At 58.6% G+C, this 22,432-nt stretch overlaps 2 protein-coding genes across 2 annotated transcripts; both read left to right on the top strand.

The window, feature by feature from the left end:
• Positions 1 to 3,887: 3,887 nt before the first annotated feature.
• csnk2b (casein kinase 2, beta polypeptide) lies at positions 3,888 to 8,542 on the top strand. The gene is made up of 7 exons (XM_088908150.1): positions 3,888 to 4,075; positions 5,813 to 5,895; positions 6,073 to 6,175; positions 6,290 to 6,405; positions 6,519 to 6,594; positions 7,261 to 7,450; positions 7,543 to 8,542. The coding sequence occupies exons 2-7, from the start codon at positions 5,824 to 5,826 to the stop codon at positions 7,631 to 7,633; spliced, it is 648 nt and encodes a 215-aa protein (XP_088764276.1). The 5' UTR covers positions 3,888 to 4,075; positions 5,813 to 5,823; the 3' UTR covers positions 7,634 to 8,542.
• A 7,954-nt stretch (positions 8,543 to 16,496) lies between these two features.
• On the top strand, positions 16,497 to 22,372 carry LOC148813559 (prostate stem cell antigen-like). Its single transcript, XM_088908149.1, has 3 exons — positions 16,497 to 16,826; positions 20,569 to 20,682; positions 21,247 to 22,372. The coding sequence occupies exons 1-3, from the start codon at positions 16,775 to 16,777 to the stop codon at positions 21,453 to 21,455; spliced, it is 375 nt and encodes a 124-aa protein (XP_088764275.1). The 5' UTR covers positions 16,497 to 16,774; the 3' UTR covers positions 21,456 to 22,372.
• Positions 22,373 to 22,432: the final 60 nt, after the last annotated feature.

Raw genomic sequence — 22,432 nt, 5'->3', positions numbered from 1 at the left:
ACAGTAAGAACCAACCCAAACACTCAAGTCTACATTCGCCACCAAAGCAGGCAACACAAACACACCCAGGGAGCACAAGACCAGAGATCTGCCTACAGAAAAGACACAGACCTCCAGGGTTGTCTAGTCCAAAGCAAACTAAAACCTGCAAGAAAACAGATACACACACACACACACACACACACACACACACACACACACACACACACACGCACACACACACACGCCAAGAAGCCAAAGAGACCTTCCAGTTGCAAGGGGCGCGCTCAGAAAAGACCAACAACGCCGTCTACGGCAAACCAGTGCACAAAAAGTGCGGGGTGACCTACGTGGGGGAAACGGGTACCCCCATCCGAACCCACCTGGCTCAACGTCGGGAGCTCGCCCGGCGGCACACTTCCACACAGCCCAGGGGACCGGAGGGCCACCCCACCTGGACGGAGACAGGAGGAAAGGGAGTGGGTCAGGAGACTTGGTGCCACCTTCCCACAGGGAAGAACGGACTGGGAGGGTTTTCAGGCGCTGGAAGGAGATGGTCCCCTCTCGGGGACGAGCTGGGGGAAAGAGCTTTGGTCCCCTAACCCAGTCTGACCGCGCTTGTAGGATTACGGGTTTCATAACCCCAGTCTAATCCCAGTCTAACCCCAGTCTACCCCAGTGTAATCCCAGTCTAACCCTGATTTCACCTCAGTCTAACCCCAGTCTACCCCAGTGTAATCCCAGTCTAACCTCGATTCCACCTCAGTCTAACCCCAGTCTACCCCAGTGTAATCCCAGTCTAACCCCGATTTCACCTCAGTCTAACCCCAGTCTACCCCAGTGTAATCCCAGTCTAACCTCGATTCCACCTCAGTCTAACCCCAGTCTACCCCAGTGTAATCCCAGTCTAACCCTGATTTCACCTCAGTCTAACCCCAGTCTACCCCAGTGTAATCCCAGTCTAACCCCGATTTCACCTCAGTCTAACCCCAGTCTACCCCAGTGTAATCCCAGTCTAACCTCGATTCCACCTCAGTCTAACCCCAGTGTAACCCCAGTGTAACCCCAGTCTAACCTCGATTCCACCTCAGTCTAACCCCAGTGTAACCCCAGTGTAACCCCAGTCTAACCTCGATTCCACCTCAGTCTAACCCCAGTGTAACCCCAGTGTAACCCCAGTGTAACCCTAGTCTAACCTCGATTCCACCTCAGTCTAACCCCAGTGTAACCCCAGTGTAACCTCGATTCCACCTCAGTCTAACCCCAGTGTAACCCCAGTGTAACCCCAGTCTAACCTCGATTCCACCTCAGTCTAACCCCAGTGTAACCCCAGTGTAACCCCAGTCTAACCTCGATTCCACCTCAGTCTAACCCCAGTGTAACCCCAGTGTAACCCCAGTGTAACCCTAGTCTAACCTCGATTCCACCTCAGTCTAACCCCAGTGTAACCCCAGTGTAACCTCGATTCCACCTCAGTCTAACCCCAGTGTAACCCCAGTGTAACCCCAGTCTAACCTCGATTCCACCTCAGTCTAACCCCAGTGTAACCCCAGTGTAACCTCGATTTCACCTCAGTCTAACCCCAGTCTAACCCTGATTTCACCTCAGTCTAACCCCAGTCTACCCCAGTGTAATCCTAGTCTAACCTCGATTCCACCTCAGTCTAACCCCAGTGTAACCCCAGTGTAACCCCAGTCTAACCTCGATTCCACCTCAGTCTAACCCCAGTGTAACCCCAGTGTAACCCCAGTCTAACCTCGATTCCACCTCAGTCTAACCCCAGTGTAACCCCAGTGTAACCCCAGTCTAACCTCGATTCCACCTCAGTCTAACCCCAGTGTAACCCTGATTTCACCCCAGTATAACACCAATCTAACCCCAGTCTAACCCTCTTACCCCAGTCTAACCCCAGTGTAACCCCAGTCTAACCTCGATTCCACCTCAGTCTAACCCCAGTGTAGCCCTGATTTCACCCCAGTATAACACCAATCTAACCCCAGTCTAACCCTCTTACCCCAGTCTAACCCCCGTGTAACCCCAGTCTCGCCGTATACACACAAAGTTTCGTGAAGAATGTGGCACAAACGCTTCTAAATAGAAAATCTCCAGACGACAGAAAAATAATACGGCTCATCACGACATATTCCCACCTTCAGCATACAGTAAGAACCAACCCAAACACTCAAGTCTACATTCGCCACCAAAGCAGGCAACACAAACACACCCAGGGAGCACAAGACCAGAGATCTGCCTACAGAAAAGACACAGACCTCCAGGGTTGTCTAGTCCAAAGCAAACTAAAACCTGCAAGAAAACAGATACACACACACACACACACGCACACACACACACACGCCAAGAAGCCAAAGAGATCTTCCAGTTGCAAGGGGCGCGCTCAGAAAAGACCAACAACGCCGTCTACGGCAAACCAGTGCACAAAAAGTGCGGGGTGACCTACGTGGGGGAAACGGGTACCCCCATCCGAACCCACCTGGCTCAACGTCGGGAGCTCGCCCGGCGGCACACTTCCACACAGCCCAGGGGACCGGAGGGCCACCCCACCTGGACGGAGACAGGAGGAAAGGGAGTGGGTCAGGAGACTTGGTGCCACCTTCCCACAGGGAAGAACGGACTGGGAGGGTTTTCAGGCGCTGGAAGGAGATGGTCCCCTCTCGGGGACGAGCTGGGGGAAAGAGCTTTGGTCCCCTAACCCAGTCTGACCGCGCTTGTAGGATTACGGGTTTCATAACCCCAGTCTAATCCCAGTGTAACCCCAGTCTAACCCCAGTGTAACCTCAGTTCAACCCAATCCAACCCCAGTATAACCCCAATCTAACCTCAGTTCAACCCAATCTTACCCCAGTATAACCCCAATCTAACCTCAGTTCAACCCAGTCTTACCCAGTATAACCCCAATCTAACCTCAGTTCAACCCAGTCTTACCCCAGTCTAACTCCAATCTAACCTCAGTTCAACCCAGTCTTACCCCAGTATAACCCCAATCTAACCTCAGTTCAACCCAATCCAACCCCAGTATAACCCCAATCTAACCTCAGTTCAACCCAGTCTTACCCCAGTCTAACCCCAATCTAACCTCAGTTCAACCCAGTCTTACCCAGTATAACCCCAATCTAACCTCAGTTCAACCCAATCTTACCCCAGTCTAACCTCAATCTAGCCTTAACCCCAGTCTAACCCCAATCTAACCTCAGTTCAACCCAGTCCTACCCCAGTCTATCCCCAATCTAACCCCAGTTCAACCCAACCGTACTCCATCTATAAGAATGTTTAAACCCAGTTTAAACTGGGGTTGGACTGCAGTCAGACTTCTGGTCCGACGTTGACGCTGTACTGCAGCTCGCAGGGCTCGGATCTCGTTTGGAGTCGGGTTGCACTCTTAATGATTAAGTTTGTTTTATGTTTTATTCGTCATATAACATATTATTTTAGATTTCGCAGAGCTGAGGTGATCATTCAGGTTTCGGATGGGGGGGGGGGTCAAAAAGGTCAATAAATTCATAATAGACGGAGGGGGGGGAGGATTGGAGCAGGGAGAAACGCACGGAGACCAGTGTCGAAACTTTTCATTCATTCAGACTTACACGTCGTCTGTGCTGCAGCTCCGTTTTTAAAACACGGCAGGGCTTGCCGTTGGCCGAGCGCGGGTAGACGACAAAACGCCAGAAATGGCCGTCACCGCCATGCTGCGTTATGATGGGGGGGGAAACAACAACAGGCTGGCTGGCTGGCAGCGCTTTCCCGGACCGTCTCGCCGAACTCTCTCACGAAGGAACAAGGCGGGTCCCTGCTCTTCCGCGTTTCACTGGGCGGGCGGGGACTACAATTCCCACAACCCCGCGCAGGCGGCGCGGGTACATGACGTCAGGCGCCGGCGCTCTCCTTCTGACGCCGCGGGTCTCTCTCATTTCCCCCCCCCCCCTCTAGCAGCAGAGGCAGCCTCCGTCGGCCGAGGGAACTGGGGGCAGAAGAAGACGACGATTAAAAAAAAAAACAAAACAAAAAACACCACCACTACCAGAAGAGACGCGGATCCCCGACTCCAGCCCGGTTGCCGAGGACGGTGTCCCAAGCCCTCGTGAGTGTCCGTGGGAGGGGTGAGACTTGGTTGTGTGCGTGTGCGTGTGTGTGAGAGAGAGAGGAGGCGAGGAGTGAGGCCTGCGGTCTCTCTCGGTCTGTCTGTATTCGTCTGCGCCATGTTGGTGCGGCGCTGGGCCGCGCAGAGCGCCTGCTGGCCTGTGTGTGTGTCTGTCTGTCTGTGTGTGTGTTTGTGTGTGTTTGCGTGTGTCCACGCCGGCCTGGGCTCCTCGCTCTCTCTCTCTCGGCCAGGGCCGCCCTTGTCCTGCTCTTGGACGGGGCTGGGGGCTGCAGGCGGCCGGGTCTCTGGCAGAGGCGAGGAGGAGGAGAGGAGGAGGAGGAGGAAGGGGGGGTTTGGCTGAGGTCTCGCCGGCCTGAGGTCCAGGTTACCGGCTCTGTGGGCCGGTGGAGGTGCACCAGTGCGAGCGATGCGTCTCCCTCTCCATCCTCACGCACACACATTGATACCCCAGTGTGTGTTTGTGTGTGTGTGTGTCGCTGACGAGAAGTGACGAAACATCAGCGAGTCCATCGGCCGACACGGCTGGACACTGGTCGCTCTCCAGTGTGCAGTCCTGGGGTGTCCACTGTGGTAACCCCCGAGCTCTCCAGTGTGCAGTCCTGGGGTGTCCACTGTGGTCACCCCCGAGCTCTCCAGTGTGCAGTCCTGGGGTGTGGGGCTCTGGTCACCCCCGAGCTCTGCAGTGTGCACTCCTGGGCTGTCCACTGTGGTCACCCCCGAGCTCTCCAGTGTGCACTCCTGGGGTGTCCACTGTGGTCACCCCCGAGCTCTCCAGTGTGCAGTCCTGGGGTGTCCACTCTGGTCACCCCCGAGCTCTCCAGTGTGTAGTCCTGGGGTGTGGGGCTCTGGTCACCCCCGAGCTCTCCAGTGTGCAGTCCTGGGGTGTCCACTCTGGTCACCCCCGAGCTCTCCAGTGTGTATTCCTGGGGTGTGGGGCTCTGGTCACCCCCGAGCTCTCCAGTGTGCAGTCCTGGGGTGTCCACTCTGGTCACCCCCGAGCTCTCCAGTGTGCAGTCCTGGGGTGTCCACTGTGGTCACCCCCGAGCTCTCCAGTGTGCAGTCCTGGGGTGTCCACTCTGGTCACCCCCGAGCTCTCCAGTGTGTAGTCCTGGGGTGTGGGGCTCTGGTCACCCCCGAGCTCTCCAGTGTGTAGTCCTGGGGTGTGGGGCTCTGGTCACCCCCGAGCTCTCCAGTGTGCAGTCCTGGGGTGTCCACTGTGGTCACCCCCAAGCTCTCCAGTGTGCAGTCCTGGGGTGTCCACTGTGGTCACCCCCGAGCTCTCCAGTGTGCAGTCCTGGGGTGTCCACTCTGGTCACCCCCGAGCTCTCCAGTGTGCAGTCCTGGGGTGTGGGGCTCTGGTCGCCCCCGAGCTCTCCAGTGTGCAGTCCTGGGGTGTCCACTCTGGTCACCCCCGAGCTCTCCAGTGTGCAGTCCTGGGGTGTCCAGTCTGGTCACCCCCGAGCTCTCCAGTCTGCACTCCTGGGGTGTCCACTGTGGTCACCCCCAAGCTCTCCAGTGTGCAGTCCTGGGGTGTCCACTGTGGTCACCCACGAGCTCTCCAGTGTGCAGTCCTGGGGTGTCTACTCTGGTCACCCCCGAGCTCTCCAGTGTGCAGTCCTGGGGTGTCCACTCTGGTCACCCCCAAGCTCTCCAGTGTGCAGTCCTGGGGTGTCCACTGTGGTCACGGGTACGAACAGACCGGTTTTGTCCCCACAGAGACGGCAAAGATGAGCAGCTCGGAGGAGGTGTCGTGGATCTCCTGGTTCTGTGGCCTGCGAGGGAACGAGTTCTTCTGTGAGGTCAGTCTCTCTGTCCCCTGGTGTGTCTCCTGCTCCTGTCTCTCGCTCTCTCTCTCTCAGTCCCAGACAGATCCCAGTCTCTCACTGGTGTGTGTCTCTCTCTCTCAGTCCCAGACAGATCCCAGTTTCTCACTGGTGTCTCTCTCTCTGCTGTTTCTTCTCCTCTGTCTCTCTCAGGTGGATGAGGACTACATCCAGGACAAGTTTAATCTCACAGGGCTGAATGAGCAGGTTCCACACTACCGCCAGGCCCTGGACATGATACTGGACCTGGAACCTGGTCAGTACCCATCCAGCATGTGTACTGGAGTGTCCAGTCAGTGTGTCTGTATGAACCCCTCTCTCTCTCAGTGCAGTGTTGATGTAATAACCCCTGTCTCTCTCTGTGTCTCAGACGAGGAGCTGGAAGACAACCCCAATCAGAGTGACCTGATAGAGCAGGCGGCGGAGATGCTGTACGGGCTGATCCACGCTCGGTACATCCTCACCAACCGCGGGATCGCTCAGATGGTACTTGTCCACGGTCTCTCGCTCTCTCTGTCTCTGTCTGTACGGGGCTGTCTCTCCGCCAGCGCGGGCGTGTGCTGTCTCTCTGAGTCCCTCTCTCTCTGTCTCTGTCTCAGCTGGAGAAGTACCAGCAGGGAGATTTCGGCTACTGCCCCCGCGTCTACTGTGAGAACCAGCCCATGCTGCCCATCGGTGAGTCTGTGCGCCTCTTCTGCTCGGTCACTGCTCGTCTCTCTGTGTCTCTCTCTCTCTCTGTCCTCTGCTCCATCTTCCCTCCTCACCCTGGTCTCTCCCTCTGCTCACCCTCCACCTGGTCCATCTGTCTGTCTCGCACTTTCTCTGCCCTCAACTCCTCCTCTCTCCTCCCTCTGCCCTCTGCCCCTCCTCCCTCTGCCCTCTGCCCCTCCTCCCTCTGCCCTCTGCCCCTCCTCCTCTCTCTGCCCTCTGCTCCTCCTCTCTCTCTCTGCCCTCTGCTCCTCCTCTCTCTGCCCTCTGCTCCTCCTCTCTCTACTCCTCCTCCTCTCTCTGCCCTCGGCTCCTCCTCCTCTCTCTGCCCTCGGCTCCTCCTCCTCTCTCTGCCCTCGGCTCCTCCTCTCTCTCTCTGCCCACGGCTCCTCCTCTCTCTCTCTGCCCACGGCTCCTCCTCTCTCTCTCTGCCCACGGCTCCTCCTCTCTCTCTCTGCCCACGGCTCCTCCTCTCTCTCTCTGCCCACGGCTCCTCCTCTTTGCCCTCTGCTCCTCCTCTCTCTACTCCTCCTCCTCCCTCTGCCCTCGGCTCCTCCTCCTCTCGCTCTCCTCCCTCTGACCTCTGCTCCTCCTCTCTCGTGCTCTCTGACCTCTTCCCTCGCCCCCCCCCAGGTCTGTCGGACATCCCCGGGGAGGCCATGGTGAAGCTGTACTGCCCCAAGTGCATGGACGTCTACACCCCCAAGTCGTCCCGGCACCACCACACCGACGGCGCCTACTTCGGCACCGGCTTCCCGCACATGCTCTTCATGGTGCACCCCGAGTACCGGCCCAAGAGGCCCGCCAACCAGTTCGTGCCCCGGTAAGAGACGGGGGGGTCACCCGCCGCCGCCGCCCCACCCCTCCCTCCTCGCGCCCTGCCAGCGTGTTGATCTCTCTCTCTCTCCCCGCCAGGCTGTACGGCTTCAAGATCCACCCCATGGCCTACCAGCTCCAGCTGCAGGCGGCCAGCAGTTTCAAGAGCCCGGTCAAGGCCATCCGCTAGGGCAAGGCGCTGCCCCACGGGCCGGAGGGGGGGCCGCACGCGACACCCAGCAACGCCGAGGCGCGCCGGAGAGGGGGGGCTGGGGGAGGGCGAGTAAGAGGCAGGCAGGCACAACACCTGTGATGGAGACTGACTCTCTCTCTCTCTCTCTCTCTCTCCCCCACCCCCCACCCCCAGCGTCTTTCTCTCTCTCCAGTGAAACACACACACACACACACACACACACCCTCCAAAACCCTGCTGGAGCTGAGCGCCACACTGAGCCCTCAGGTCATGTCGATCGGGATCTGGGATCTCACACACACGCACACACACACACACACACACACACACACACACACGCACACACACAGAGAGAGAGAGAGAGCGGAGCGCCCTGCGGCAGACAGACGGGGGACGTCGCTCGGTGTCATCGGCTGCGGCCCGGTTCGCTCAGACGGGCCTGTGCGACGGTCCCCCTCCCTCTGGGGGTAGCTGGCTGGCGTAGGGAGTGAACTCGTTCTGCGGCTCTCTGGGTGCGTGTGTGCGTGCGTGTGCGTGCGTGCCGATCGGTGGGTACACGCCAGGCACGTGCGCGTGTGGATTCATCCACGCCTCCGAAGGTCGCCTGGACGGGCGCCGGCGGTGACCCTTGACCCCCGACCCCCCCCGCGACAGCTGGGTTCCGGTCCGCTCTCCCCTCCTGGTCCTGGTTCTCCTGTGTCCGTGCTCCTCGGTTTAGTTAGGTTTCGTTTCTTTGTTCAGTCTCGAGAAGTTGCGCGACCTGCGGGTCCTCGACTGTATGCCTGTCGGTTTTATTGTCGTGACGATAGAGATGACGACGACGATTATAGTTATTATTGTGACTTTCCCCTGCTGTTTGGTTGTTCAGAGCCAGTCGCAATAAACTTGATTTTCTTTTTCTAAAAAGCCACGATGGTTTGAGGTGGTCGTCTTGTGAGTTTTTCCGCGCTCTGCTCCTCGCGGTTCCAGCAGGTCGGAGGCGCCCACGGTCCACGGTCACACCGGTCAGCGCTGCTGCCTCACAGCCCTGGAACACTGGGTCCCATCACGGACCCGGGCGCTGTCTGTGTGGAGTCTGCGTGTTCCCCACCCCCCCCCATGTCAGTGTGGGTTTCCTCCCACCGTCCACAGACAGGCTGGTTTAACTGGCTTCTGGGGAAAACTGGCCCTGGTCTGTGTGTGTGTGTGTCCTGTAATGGACTGGTGTCCTGTCCAGGGTGTGTGTGAGTGTGTGTGTGTCCTGTGATGGACTGGTGTCCTGTCCAGGGTGTGTGTTTGTGTCCTGTGATGGACTGGTGTCCTGTCCAGTGTGTGTGTGTGTGTCCTGTGATGGACTGGTGTCCTGTCCAGGGTGTGTGTGAGTGTGTGTGTGTGTGTCTTGTGATGGACTGGTGTCCTGTCCAGTGTGTGTGAGTGTGTGTGTGTCTTGTGATGGACTGGTGTCCTGTCCAGGGTGTGTGAGTGTGTGTGTTCTGTGATGGACTGGTGTCCTGTCCAGTGTGTGTGAGTGTGTGTGTCCTGTGATGGACTGGTGTCCTGTCCAGGGTGTGTGAGTGTGTGTGTCCTGTGATGGACTGGTGTCCTGTCCAGGGTGTGTGAGTGTGTGTCTGTGTGTGTCCTGTGAAGGACTGGTGTCCTGTCCAGGGTGTGTGAGTGTGTGTGTCCTGTGATGGACTGGTGTCCTGTCCAGGGTGTGTGTGTGTCCTGTGATGGACTGGTGTCCTGTCCAGGGTGTGTGAGTGTGTGTCTGTGTGTGTCCTGTGAAGGACTGGTGTCCTGTCCAGGGTGTGTGAGTGTGTGTGTCCTGTGATGGACTGGTGTCCTGTCCAGGGTGTGTGTGTGTCCTGTGATGGACTGGTGTCCTGTCCAGGGTTGTGAGTGTGTGTGTCCTGTGATGGACTGGTGTCCTGTCCAGGGTGTGTGTGTGTGTCCTGTGATGGACTGCTGTCTAGTGCCTGTTGCTGCCCTGTGACCCTGTACTGCAGAAAGCTTCTATAAGATGAATTGTTGGGCGAGTGGATTTATCACAGCCGTTGGAAGATGATCAGTCTCCCCTGCGGGTAGGCTTGTGTCTCAACAGCGGCACTGCGGTTTTACCAAGTGCCGCTGCTATACCGAGAAGTGGCCACAAGGTGCTCACTTAAACTTCACTGCTGTCGGTACCACGCTCTGGCCACAAGGTGTCACTGCGGAGCTGTGCTCTTACCCGCTGCTGGTGTTGAAACCGGTAAGGTGAGGAGCCAGCTGAGGTTGTAAAGACTTGTTTTCGAATGTGAGGGAGTGCAGCCACAGCTGCAGGCCAGATCTTCTGCCTCCTGTCCTGACTGGAGGAGCTCACCCAGCTGTGTCTGGGGAGAAGCCGGGGTATCGGCTTCAACCACAGGGCTGGGCAGCTTGTTCCCCACCCCCACCCCCCTCTGCGTACAGAAGAGCCTCCTGTCCTGACTGGAGGAGCTCACCCAGCTGTGTCTGGGGAGAAGCCAGGGTATCAGCTTCAACCACAGGGCTGGGCAGCTTGTTCCCCACCCCCACACCCCTCTGTGTACAGAAGAGCCTCCTGTCCTGACTGGAGGAGCTCACCCAGCTGTGTCTGGAGAGAAGCCCCAGGGTATCGGCTTCAACCACAGGGCTGGGCAGCCTGTTCCCCACCCCCACTCCCCTCTGTGTACAGAAGAGCCTCCTCTTTCTGGGTTGAAAAGCGTTTACTCCAGAGGGGCTGGCTGCAGCCTGTGATCTGTCTTAAGGGGTCACCCTTACACACTTGCTCCCCCCTCGAATGTCGCCCAAACAGGGAGAGGGCGGCGGTGGCTCAGGGCCCCGCCCACACGCCCCAGGCGCTGTGTGGAAGAGGGGGCGTCGCGGACCGTGGCCCCACGACTTGTGGGGATTTGCATGGTATCTTAACGTGGCCATTTGCATCTCATGTGGTAGTCTCTTTGCCACCTGCTTTGTTAGGGAAACTAACGCTGCTGCTGCTGCTGCTGCTGCTGCTGCTGCTCCGCACAGCCAGCGCCACTGTCCCTGCCTGCAAGAGAACGAGAGGAGCCAGGGTATCGGCTTCAACCACAGGGCTGGGCAGCCTGTTCCCCACCCCCGCTCCTCTCTGTGTACAGAAGAGCCTCCTGTCCTGACTGGAGGAGCTCACCCAGCTGTGTTTGGAGAGAAGCCAGGGTATCGGCTTCAACCACAGGGCTGGGCAGCCTGTTCCCCACCCCCGCCCCCCTCTGTGTACAGAAGGGCCTCCCGGCAGCCACAAGTTGGTCTCCTGAACCCGCGAGGCCTTGAACGGAGGTGTGACCCGTCCGTCTTCACCTTCACCTTCACCTTCACCTGCTCCGGCTCGGGCCGGTTCCCTCCGTACGCACGCCCGCACGCCTGGCCACGCCCTGCTCTCGTCAACAACAACGGGGCCACCCCCGCGCCCACCCCGCCTCCAGTCGCCGGTTCGGCTCCGAGTGCGGCCCATAACGAGACTCCGGCTTGTTGTGTTGTGTTGTGTTGTGGGCTGGGACTGGGACTGGAAAAACCAGAATCCTGTTTTTCGCTGGATCGGCCCCGTCTCTCCCTCTCCCTCTCCCGCTAACTGTAAGCGAATTCCTTCCCCAGGAGTCACCTCGCGTTGGCAGTAACCTGTCAAATTATCACCGTGACAGATGCATCGCTCCAGCACGCTGAGGCAAGACACACCAACACGACACAGAGCCCATCTCCACCAGGGCCCTCGGCGTTGTACAGGCTCAGTGACCACAGTCTGGACACACACACTGGACACGGGCAGACCTGGCTGCCCAGAGAGGACAGGCTCAGTGACCACAGCCTGGACACAGACAGACCGGGCTGTCCAGAGAGGACAGGCTCAGTGACCACAGCCTGGACACACACACTGGACACAGGCAGACCGGGCTGTCCAGAGAGGACAGGTTCAGTGCCCACAGCCTGGACACAGACACTGGACACAGGCAGACCTGGCTGCCCAGAGAGTACAGGCTCAGTGACTGCAGCCTGGACACAGACACTGGACACAGACAGACCTGGCTGTCCAGAGAGGACAGGCTCTGTGACCACAGCCTGGACACAGACACTGGACACAGGCAGACCTGGCTCGGTGACCACAGCCTGGACACAGACACTGGACACAGGCAGACCTGGCTGTCCAGAGAGGACAGGCTCAGTGACCACAGCCTGGACAGAGACACTGGACACAGGCAGACCTGGCTGTCCAGAGAGGACAGGCTCAGTGACCACAGCCTGGACAGAGACACTGGACACAGGCAGACCTGGCTGTCCAGAGAGGACAGGCTCGGTGACCACAGCCTGGACACAGACACTGGACACAGGCAGACCTGGCTGCCCAGAGAGGACAGGCTCGGTGACCGCAGCCTGGACACAGACACTGGACACAGGCAGACCTGGCTCGTTGACCACAGCCTGGACACAGACACTGGACACAGGCAGACCTGGCTGTCCAGAGAGGACAGGCTCAGTGACCACAGCCTGGACAGAGACACTGGACACAGGCAGACCTGGCTGCCCAGAGAGGACAGGCTCGGTGACCGCAGCCTGGACACAGACACTGGACACAGGCAGACCTGGCTGTCCAGAGAGGACAGGCTCGGTGACCGCAGCCTGGACACAGACACTGGACAGGGAGGACAGGCTGTTATTGACTGGCTGTGCTGGCGAACCCCCTGGAAAGCGGGGCCGAGGGGGGGCGGCTGTGGGTGGGTGAGAATGATCTCACGCTCCACGCCGGGACGGTCTGAGTCACACCATCATGTGAGAACCGTCCCCACCCAGGAGCGCAGGGGAGTGCGAGGGTGTCCCTCCTGCCCTCCTCTCTCTCTCTCTCTCTCTCTCGGTTCACTGCAGTTCCGAGACGCCTGCCTGACGTGACCCGTGAGCAGAACCAGACTGGCCACACACACACACACACACACACACACACACACACACACACACACACACACACACACAACGAACGCAGCCTCCACAGGGCCCTTCCAGGTGCATCTCGCGATGCAGACGCATCATGCTACACGGGACAGTCAGACGTGTGGAGCATGATCAAGAAAAATCCGATTCCACCAGCAGGCTCGGCCACAGTGCCCAGCTCTGTGTTTCAATCCCTCTGTCTCGCACTGAAAGGGTGTCTCAAGACCCAACAGTGACGCCGAGCTCCCACACCTGCAGCGATCCAAGAAGCACATTCCTGGGAGAGGCCGGCTCTGTGTTTCGATCCCTCTGTCTCGCACTGAAAAGGGTGTCTAAAGACCTACCAGTGACGCCGAGCTCCCACACCTGCAGCGATTAAAGAACCACATTCCTGGGAGAGGCCGGCTCTGTGTTTCGATCCCTCTGTCTCGCACTGAAAGGGCTTTACTCACGTGACGCAGGAGGTGCAGTGCTGTCACAGCAGGTACGATTACGACACACCGCTCGGGGGCGCGGCCGTGACCAGGGTCAACGGGCGGAAAAGGTGACCGCAGGAGGGGACGGATGTGGATCTCCAGTCAGGACAGGAGGCTCTGCTGTACACAGAGGGGGGGCGGGGGTGGGGAACAAGCTGCCCAGCCCTGTGGTTGAAGCCGATACCCTGGCTTCTCTCCAGACACAGCTGAACGAGCTCCTCCAGTCAGGACAGGAGGCTCTTCTGTACACAGAGGGGGGTGGGGGTGGGGAACAAGCTGATACCCTGGCTTCTCTCCAGACACAGCTGGGTGAGCTCCTCCAGTCAGGACAGGAGGCTCTTCTGTACACAGAGAGGGGTGGGAGAGGGGAACAAGCTGATACCCTGGCTTCTCTCCAGATACAGCTGGGTGAGCTCCTCCAGTCAGGACAGGAGGCTCTGCTGTACACAGAGAGGGGTGGGAGAGGGGAACAAGCCGAATGAGCTCCTCCAGTCAGGACAGGAGGCTCTTCTGTACCCAGAGGGGGGCGGGGATGGGGAACAAGCTGCCCAGCCCTGTGGTTGAAGCCGATACCCTGGCTTCTCTCCAGACACAGCTGGGTGAGCTCCTCCAGTCAGGACAGGGGGCTCTTCTGTACACAGAGAGGGGTGGGAGAGGGGAACAAGCTGATACCCTGGCTTCTCTCCAGATACAGCTGGGTGAGCTCCTCCAGTCAGGACAGGAGGCTCTGCTGTACACAGAGAGGGGTGGGAGAGGGGAACAAGCCGAATGAGCTCCTCCAGTCAGGACAGGAGGCTCTTCTGTACACAGAGGGGGGTGGGGGTGGGGAACAAGCTGCCCAGCCCTGTGGTTGAAGCCGATACCCTGGCTTCTCTCCAGACACAGCTGGGTGAGCTCCTCCAGTCAGGACAGGAGGCTCTACTGTGCACAGAGAGGGGTGGGAGAGGGGAACAAGCCGATACCCTGGCTCCTCTCCAGACACAGCTGGGTGAGCTCCTCCAGTAAGGACAGGAGGCTCTTCTGTACACAGAGGGTGGTGGGGGTGGGGAACAAGCCGATACCCTGGCTCCTCTCCAGACACAGCTGGGTGAGCTCCTCCAGTCAGGACAGGAGGCTCTTCTGTACACAGAGGGTGGTGGGGGTGGGGAACAAGCCGATACCCTGGCTCCTCTCCAGACACAGCTGGGTGAGCTCCTCCAGTCAGGACAGGAGGCTCTGCTGTACACAGAGGGTGGTGGGGGTGTGTGTGTGTGGGGAGTGGCCAGGGCTCTCCGTGCCGTGAGGGTGTGTCTGTCTCAGGCGTGCCGGCTCGCTGCGGGGCTGGGATGGGGCTGGGGTGGGGCTGTTTCTCTTGTTCACTCACCGGTTCTCCCACCTGCCCCCCCCCTGACAGCGGACCTGCTGGCCAAGGACCTCTCTCTCTCTCTCTCTCTCTCTCTCCGCTGCCCCCGTTCACAGCCAGGTCCCGCTCCCACACACCGGTTCCCGGAGGCTCCTCTTCACAGCGCTGTACAGCCCAGTGAGATCAGGGTAAAAACACAGTACAGCGCTGTAAAGCCCAGTGAGATCAGGGTAAAAACACAGTCCAGCACAGTAATGCCCAGTGAGATCACAGTTAAGCCCAGTGAGATCAGGGTAAAAACACAGTAGAGTACAGTAACGCCCAGTGAGATCACAGTTAAGCCCAGTGAGATCAGGGTAAAAACACAGTAGAGTACAGTAAAGCCCAGTGAGATCAGGGTAAAAACACAGTACAGCACAGTAAAGCCCAGTCAGACTGTGGTAAAAGCACAGTTCAGTGCAGTAAAGACCAGTGAGATCACAGTTAAGCCCAGTGAGATCGGGGTAAAAACACAGTCCAGCGCAGTAAAGCCCAGTGAGATCAGGGTAAAAACACAGTACAGCACAGTAACGCCCAGTGAGATCACAGTTACGCCCAGTGAGATCAGGGTAAAAACACAGTAGAGTACAGTAAAGCCCAGTGAGATCAAGGTAAAAACCCAGTACAGCACAGTAAAGCCCAGTCAGACTGTGGTAAAAGCACAGTTCAGTGCAGTAAAGACCAGTGAGATCACAGTTAAGCCCAGTGAGATCAGGGTAAAAACACAGTCCAGCGCAGTAAAGCCCAGTCAGACTGTGGTAAAAACACAGTTCAGTGCAGTAAAGACCAGTAAGATCACAGTTAAGCCCAGTGAGATCGGGGTAAAAACACAGTAGAGCACAGTAAAGCCCAGTGAGATCAGGGTAAAAACACAGTCCAGCGCAGTAAAGCCCAGTGAGATCACAGTTAAGCCCAGTGAGATCAGGGTAAAAACACAGTCCAGCGCAGTAAAGCCCAGTGAGATCACAGTTAAGCCCAGTGAGATCAGGGTAAAAACACAGTAGAGTACAGTAACGCCCAGTGAGATCACAGTTAAGCCCAGTGAGATCAGGGTAAAAACACAGTAGAGTACAGTAAAGCCCAGTGAGATCAGGGTAAAAACACAGTACAGCACAGTAACGCCCAGTGAGATCAGGGTAAAAACACAGTAGAGTACAGTAACGCCCAGTGAGATCACAGTTAAGCCCAGTGAGATCAGGGTAAAAACACAGTACAGTGCTGTAAAACCCAGTGAGATCAGGGTAAAAACACAGTACAGCACAGTAAAGCCCAGTCAGACTGTGGTAAAAACACAGTTCAGTGCAGTAAAGACCAGTGAGATCACAGTTAAGCCCAGTGAGATCAGGGTAAAAACACAGTCCAGCGCAGTTATGCCCAGTGAGATCAGGGTAAAAACACAGTACAGCACAGTAAAGCCCAGTCAGACTGTGGTAAAAGCACAGTTCAGTGCCGTAAAGACCAGAGAGATCACAGTTAAGCCCAGTGAGATCGGGGTAAAAACACAGTCCAGCGCAGTTATGCCCAGTGAGATCAGGGTAAAAACACAGTACAGTGCTGTAAAACCGAGTGAGATCAGGGTAAAAACACAGTACAGCACAGTAAAGCCCAGTCAGACTGTGGTAAAAGCACAGTTCAGTGCAGTAAAGACCAGTGAGATCACAGTTAAGCCCAGTGAGATCAGGGTAAAAACACAGTACAGCGCAGTCACGCCCAGCGAGATCAGGGTAAAAACACAGCAGAGTACAGTTACGCCCAGCGAGATCAGGGTAAAAACACAGCAGAGTACAGTTACGCCCAGCGAGATCACGGGGCAGTCACGATGCGGTGAGTGACCCTCTCTCTCCCTGACCACACTGACTAACACTCCTCCCTCTCTCGGGCTCTCTGGGCTCTCCACATCTGCGTTAGCAACACATTGACAAAAAAACAACCATCCTCCCCGTTTTCCTCCTCCTCCTCCTCCTCCCCCCTGCCCTGCACCCCGCCGCTCTGCTCACCTGTCGACAGGTGTGGACCCGGGGGGGGACCGCGTGCACAGCCAGCCGGCTCCCCTCGGCGGCGATTGGCTGGCGGGGGCGCGGGCGTGAGCGCGCACCCCCCCCCCCCACACACACACACACACACACGCACACGGGCGGGCGCTATAAGAGTCCGAGGTGGGAGGGCGAGGTGTAGTCGAGTTGTTTTAGTCGAGCTCCTCTCTCGTTCTGCGCTGTTGAGTTTTTTCCCCCCCCTCCCAGCTCGCTCGCTCGCTCTCTCTCGCCGTGTCGGGATCGGGCGCCTGTGCCGAGTTGGACCCGGGTGTCGTGTCTCTGTCTCTCTGTCTCCCCTCCTCGCCCTCCTCCGGCCATGAACAAGGTGGTGTTCGCCGTGTCCGCAGTGGCCCTGCTCTTCGCTGTCGGTGAGTGCGGGTCTGCTCTGTGTTCGTGCGGTGGTGTTGTTGAGGGAAGGAGGGAGGGGTACCAGCTCGCCGGTCCTGTGTGTGTCCTGTGTGTGTCCTGTGTGTGTCCTGTGTGTGTCCGTCGTGTAGCGGGACAAACAGTTAGATATTTTCCCCTGCTCTTCCAGAGAGGTCTGTGCGCTCGTTTTAAAAACGACAGCTCCGTGCGGAGTTAACGGGTCCGGAGGAAGGCGGGTCCCTTCCTTCCTCCTCTCCCGTGGGGAAGTAGTCGCGGTGTGAACGGGCTGTCCGGGCTCTTCCCGGCTCTCGGGGGGGTCTGTTTTTTTTTGGGGGGGCGGGTGTTAAGGAGTCCTGCTGGGGTGAGAACGGGGCTGCGGCCCAGCGCCGAGCCGGGGTGTCGGTGTGTGTCGTGTGTGCGCGTGTATCCGGACAGGAGAAATTTTGGGGAGCCAAAACGAACGAGAGAGGAGGGGAGGGGGGGGCTTCTTCCTGGGCCGAGGAGAAGCGACGTTTCGGCTACGGGCGGGGGGGGGTTCAGGCGTAGAAGGAGGCGCCACAGCCGAAACGTACAGCAGGGGGGAGTTTTCCCCTCCAGCTCTCCAGGCTGGGATAAAGCTGTCCCCGCTCCAGTACAGTCTACCGACGCGCACTGCTCGTGTCCGTCCCGGTACACGACGCGTGTAGACGTCTTACCGGAGGACCTGCATGTCTCTCTCTCTGTCTCTCTGCTCCAAGAAGCGCTTGACTCCCGGCCTGTAGCCTCTCGCCGGCGGCCCAGCCCGCTATATAACGGCGAGGAGGAGGAGGAGGAGGTGTGGGAGAGAGAGCTGAGCTCAGCTCGCCGGACGGGTTTTCAGCTGCTTGCCGGGGCCTGTCGATCTGAGCTCGGGTGGGGCTGCGGGGTGGGGGCGAGTGCTGGCTCGGCTTTAAAGAGCTGTGGAGCCTTATATCCATCTGTCCCAGATAGCTTGTAGGGTGATGGGGGGGGGGATCCCCAGTTCTGGTCGCTGCTGCTGCTGCTGCTGCTGCTGCTGCTGCTGCTGTGAGACCCACTGTCGGGCGGCGCCGTCCCGCCCTCCACCGGCTCCAGACCCGAGCGAGCGAGCGAGCAGCCCCTCGGTGTGCTGGAGGAGTTGGGGGGGCGCTGTGCCTCTATTTTAGGTGAGATCCCGGCGATCGATCTCTCGGTCTGCTCCAAGGACAGGTGAATCAAGGCTGGGATCCGGGAAGTGTTAGTGTTGGGTGGGGGTCTGGGGTTAAGGAGGGCTGTGAGTGGCGGGGTCTCTCTCCCTCTGGGCGAGGGGAGTCAGGGGGCAGTATGGACACCCCAAGCTAGACGCCCACGCGGTCGGCCCCAGTTCACCCACACTGGGGCTCGCGGCTCGCTTGCTCGCTCTCTAGGTGTGGAGTCGCACACGAGCGCGGCCCCCCCGGTCCGACCCCAGCGGGGGTAGAGGCGGTCTCCGGGGGCAGGGCCCCACAACGGTGTCCCTCGAATCCGGGGGCTCTCCGGGCCGGAGCGAGGGCGCGGGGTAGGGTTCCTTCCCGGCTGACGCAGGAGGTGTGTGAGTGTGAGTGTTGTCGGCTGCTGGTTCCTCTATGAGAGGTTCTGTGCTGGGAAATGTCACCCCCCCCCCCCCCCCTCGCTGTGCTCGGTTATCAGTGCTGTTTCCTGACTGGGCATTGAAACCACTATTAACACATCTCCTCCTAACCCACTCGCTCGCTCTATTTTTGTAAACCTAAATATTGCATTGGGGTGGATGGGGGGGGGGGGACCCCTCTTCCAGTCGGGACTGGAGGAGCTCACCCAGCTGTGTCTGGAGAGGAGCCAGGGTATCGGCTTCAACCACAGGGCTGGGCAGCCTGTTCCCCACCCCCGCCCCCCTCTGTGTACAGAAAGGCCTCCTGTTCTTGCTTTCTCATGCTTGTCGCTCTGTCTGTTGAGCTCGGCCGCTCTTACCTGGTGGAGTGAGCTGGCTGGCACTGCGCTGACACGGACAGCCCCTCCTCCTCCTCTTCCTCGCGCCAGGAGTGTGGTGTCCTGGGCTGTGTGGGAATCCCAGCTACAGGGAGGGGAGAGAGAGGGGGGGGGTTGTTGCTTTTTCCCCCCCCCCAGTTCAGGGGACAGAGTGAGTGTGTATGTCACTGATGTTGAAACGTGTGAACTCCTCTTTAATGCGCTGTGCTCGGGCAACGGCAACAAAAAAACTAGCTCGGAGGGGGGTTGCTGTTCGGCCCCTTGTTTGGGGGGTGGAGGGTCGTCTTCAACTTTTTAGTCAGGTGCCCTGAATTGGGGGTGGGGGGGGACGCGTCACCCCAGCGCCTGGGGTCGGCAGGGCTCTGAAGCTGGTTCGTGAAACGCCTCTCCCTGGGGCTTGGTATCCAAATCCTGCCCATCTGTTGTTTATCACGGTGAGGCCGGCAGTCAGGCTGGGTTCAGATGAATGACTCCCTCTTCCCTCCCTCCCTCTGGTGGCTGTGCCTTTTCCGCGGTGTGAGGGCTCCCTCTGGTGGCGGAGGGAGGTGTTGCCTCCTCCTTCCCCCGGTGAACAGGGAGGGAGGGGGGGGGGGGGGGGCCGTGAAGGCTCGGCGATCCTTGCGGATGGGAGTGGAGTGCGAACTTGGCTCCTTCCTGCTTGCGGGAAATGCCTGGGAAAATCCTAGAGCTTGAACGAGCCGCAGTTACCACGTGACCGAGCGGACCAGCTTTTTTACCACCCAGGTTAAAACCCTCTTAAAAACCGGTCGGTGAGGAATCTTCCCCATTAGCGTGGCTGGGCGAAGCCAAGCCTGTTTCTCCTCCTCCTCGTGGACCTTTCCCGGGCGTGTGTGTGTGTGTGTGTGTGTGTGTGTGTGTGTGTGTGTGTGTGTGTGTGTGGTTTTCTGTTTTCCCCCGGGGAGAAACATGATGCCTGTTTTGCTGCTGTGTGAGTGTTGCAATCGGGCCCCCCCCCCCCCCCCCCGTGTCGCGGCCTGTGGCCGAGCTTGGGTTCGAGGGCTCTGTGTGACGGCCTAGCTCCCCCACTCTTCTGAAGCGCTCGTCTAGCGAGCACGAGGCTGGGCTGCTATTAATATATAGAGCACCTTTGCAGTGTGGACAGGGCTAGCCCACTGCCCTTTTTTTTTTTTTTTTTTTTTAAGTCAGCCACTGGGCTGGGTTCGTGCTTGACGGTTCTCCCATGAGCCTCTGCTTCATCTTGCTTCTGATCGGTGGGGGGAGTAGCCGAGAACGAGCCGGACCGGCTGGGTGGCATTCTGCGCTCCCTCTCCCTCTCTCTTCCTGGAGCATCGGGCGGGAGAGCTGTGCGTCGTGACCCGGTTCTGTGTTTTTTCACGCTGTCCGCACTTGCCGTTCGCAAGAAAAATAGCGATCTTATCTCCATTTTTCTCTTTCAGTTCTGTCCCAGAGCCCGGGCTCGAATGGTGCGGACGGGTCGGTCAGGCCGGGCTCGGCTCGGGGGGGAGACGAACACGCAACGTGTTTTGTGGACCCTGTTATTACCCCAAAAAAATGTGGACCCCCCAAAAAAAAAGCTTAGCACAGTTGCGATGTGGTAAATGCATATGAAGTCTGGTTTGGTTTTGGCCTGTGTACCCCCGCTCTCAGTGCGGGTTGGAGCCTCGGAGGGGAGGGGGGGGGAGACCTGGGGTACCCCAGAGTGTGTGGGTGGGTGTGTGTGTGTGTCTCTCAGCCTGCTCAGTGCCTCACCCTCTGTGTGTGTGTCTACTCTTTCCACAGGGGAGGCCCTGAGGTGCTACAACTGCGACGTGGGCTTCTGGAACCTGTGTGTGACGTCGATCACCAACTGTACAGGGCCCACTGACCAGTGCTTCAGTGGGGTTGGGAAAGCAGGTGAGAGGGCTTGGCTGACGTGAGATTAATCTGTCTCTCTGTGTCTGCACTGTTCATGTACTGGAGTGTCCAGTCAGTGTGTCTGTATGAACCCCTCTCTCTCTCAGTGCAGTGTTCATGTACTGCAGTGTTCAGTCAGTGTGTCTGTATGAACCCCTCTCTCTCTCAGTGCAGTGTTCATGTACTGGAGTGTCCAGTCAGTGTGTGTGTGTGTATGAACCCCTCTCTCTCTCAGTGCAGTGTTCATGTACTGGAGTGTCCAGTCAGTGTGTCTGTATGAACCCCTCTCTCTCTCAGTGCAGTGTTCATGTACTGGAGTGTCCAGTCAGTGTGTGTGTATGAACCCCTCTCTCTCTCAGTGCAGTGTTCATGTACTGGAGTGTCCAGTCAGTGTGTGTGTGTATGAACCCCTCTCTCTCTCAGTGCAGTGTTCATGTACTGGAGTGTCCAGTCAGTGTGTCTGTATGAACCTCTCTCTCTCTCTCTCTCTCTCTCTCTCTCTCTCTCTCTCTCTCTCTCTCTCTCTCTCTCTCTCTCTCTCTCTCTCTCTCTCTCTCTCTCTAGCTGGGTTTGTGGATATCAACCAGAAGGGCTGTCTCCCTCTCGCCAGTTGCAACCTGGTCTCCAACGTGACCTTCGCCGGCACCAGCCTCTACACCATGAACAAGACCTGCTGCGCCACTGACCTGTGCAACGCCGCCGGCGCGCCCGCGCTGTCGGCGCTGTCCGCGGTCGCCGTGGCGATGGCCTGGCTCGCCGCGGGCCTGGTCTGAGCGGGGCCGGCGGGAGGAGGAGGAGGAGGGGGTGGTGGTGCCGATGATGATGAGGGAGGTCATCCTGCGTTCCCCTGCCTTTCCAGCTCGAACCCGAGTCCACAGCCGAGCCGGGATGGTGGGTGAGGGGGATGCGGTCTTGTTAGACGCTAGTGGCCGAGGGGGGTGACCCCTGGGGTCTGGCCCCCTGGGAGGGGTGGGGGGGGTGGTAACATTGACGGGGGGAGGTGAGCCACCATGCTCGTGCTCGGCCCAAGCGCTTAACCCCCCCACCCCCCTCCTCGAGCCCGGCCCCCGTGGCTGGAGGGGGACCCCAGTGGCTGCTCCCTAAAGCCTGGGGGCTGGGGGGGTGCAGGACTGGAGAGGTGAAAGTTTGGGGGTTCAGGACCGGGGTGTAGGCCCTGGAGGGGCAGCAGGGGGTGGGTGTTTGGCCTAGGCAGGGACCCCTCTCTCTCTCCTCCTCCTCCTCCTCCCCTTGCGAAGTGACTGCTGGGGAACCCCCAGACTCCGTCTTGCTCCTCGCACTGCAGTCGTTTCTCGCAGGATGACCGCCTTTCTCGGCTGTCTTAACCCCCCCCCCCCCCCTCTCTTGGTTGGGGACCTTGAACCCGTCTCCACAGTGGGGTGGTCCGGCTGCCCTGTGGGGGGGGTGGGGCAGTGACTTGTGCTGTAAGTGACTCGACTCCTGCGCTCCTCCGTGTGTACCTGACGTGAAGTCCTGGCCGGTTCTGTTTGTGGCCAGGCGGATCTGTACGTGGCGGTGGGGGTTAGGTTTGGCTTTTAATGACTTGTTTTTGTTATTTGGGCTCATACTGTAATTATCCTGTTTTTTTTTTTTTTTGGGGGGGGGCTGATGTGGAGGTTTTCCCTCATGCTGGTGTGATGTGGCCTTGAATAAAGTTTTTAAACACACCCTCCCCCAGGCTCGCTGGCTGTTTTTGTTTTTTGAAGGGGCAGGGAGGCTCTTCGGAGCTGGG

The sequence above is a fragment of the Atractosteus spatula genome (genome assembly GCF_055471065.1).
Source record: "Atractosteus spatula isolate fAtrSpa1 chromosome 10 unlocalized genomic scaffold, fAtrSpa1.hap1 SUPER_10_unloc_1, whole genome shotgun sequence".
Taxonomy (NCBI): domain Eukaryota; kingdom Metazoa; phylum Chordata; class Actinopteri; order Semionotiformes; family Lepisosteidae; genus Atractosteus; species Atractosteus spatula.
This window is presented reverse-complemented; position numbering and strand designations above follow the sequence as displayed.

What these genes read in the sequence shown, in the direction of transcription:
- csnk2b (XM_088908150.1), top strand. Translation starts at nt 5,824, where the DNA reads ATGAGCAGCTCGGAGGAGGTGTCGTGGATCTCCTGGTTCTGTGGCCTG. An exon ending in GATACTGGACCTGGAACCTG is followed by an intron (nt 6,176 to 6,289) that starts GTCAGTACCCAT and finishes TCTGTGTCTCAG; the next exon opens with ACGAGGAGCTGGAAGACAAC. An exon ending in GCCAACCAGTTCGTGCCCCG is followed by an intron (nt 7,451 to 7,542) that starts GTAAGAGACGGG and finishes TCTCCCCGCCAG; the next exon opens with GCTGTACGGCTTCAAGATCC.
- LOC148813559 (XM_088908149.1), top strand. Translation starts at nt 16,775, where the DNA reads ATGAACAAGGTGGTGTTCGCCGTGTCCGCAGTGGCCCTGCTCTTCGCT. An exon ending in GGCCCTGCTCTTCGCTGTCG is followed by an intron (nt 16,827 to 20,568) that starts GTGAGTGCGGGT and finishes CTCTTTCCACAG; the next exon opens with GGGAGGCCCTGAGGTGCTAC. An exon ending in CAGTGGGGTTGGGAAAGCAG is followed by an intron (nt 20,683 to 21,246) that starts GTGAGAGGGCTT and finishes CTCTCTCTCTAG; the next exon opens with CTGGGTTTGTGGATATCAAC.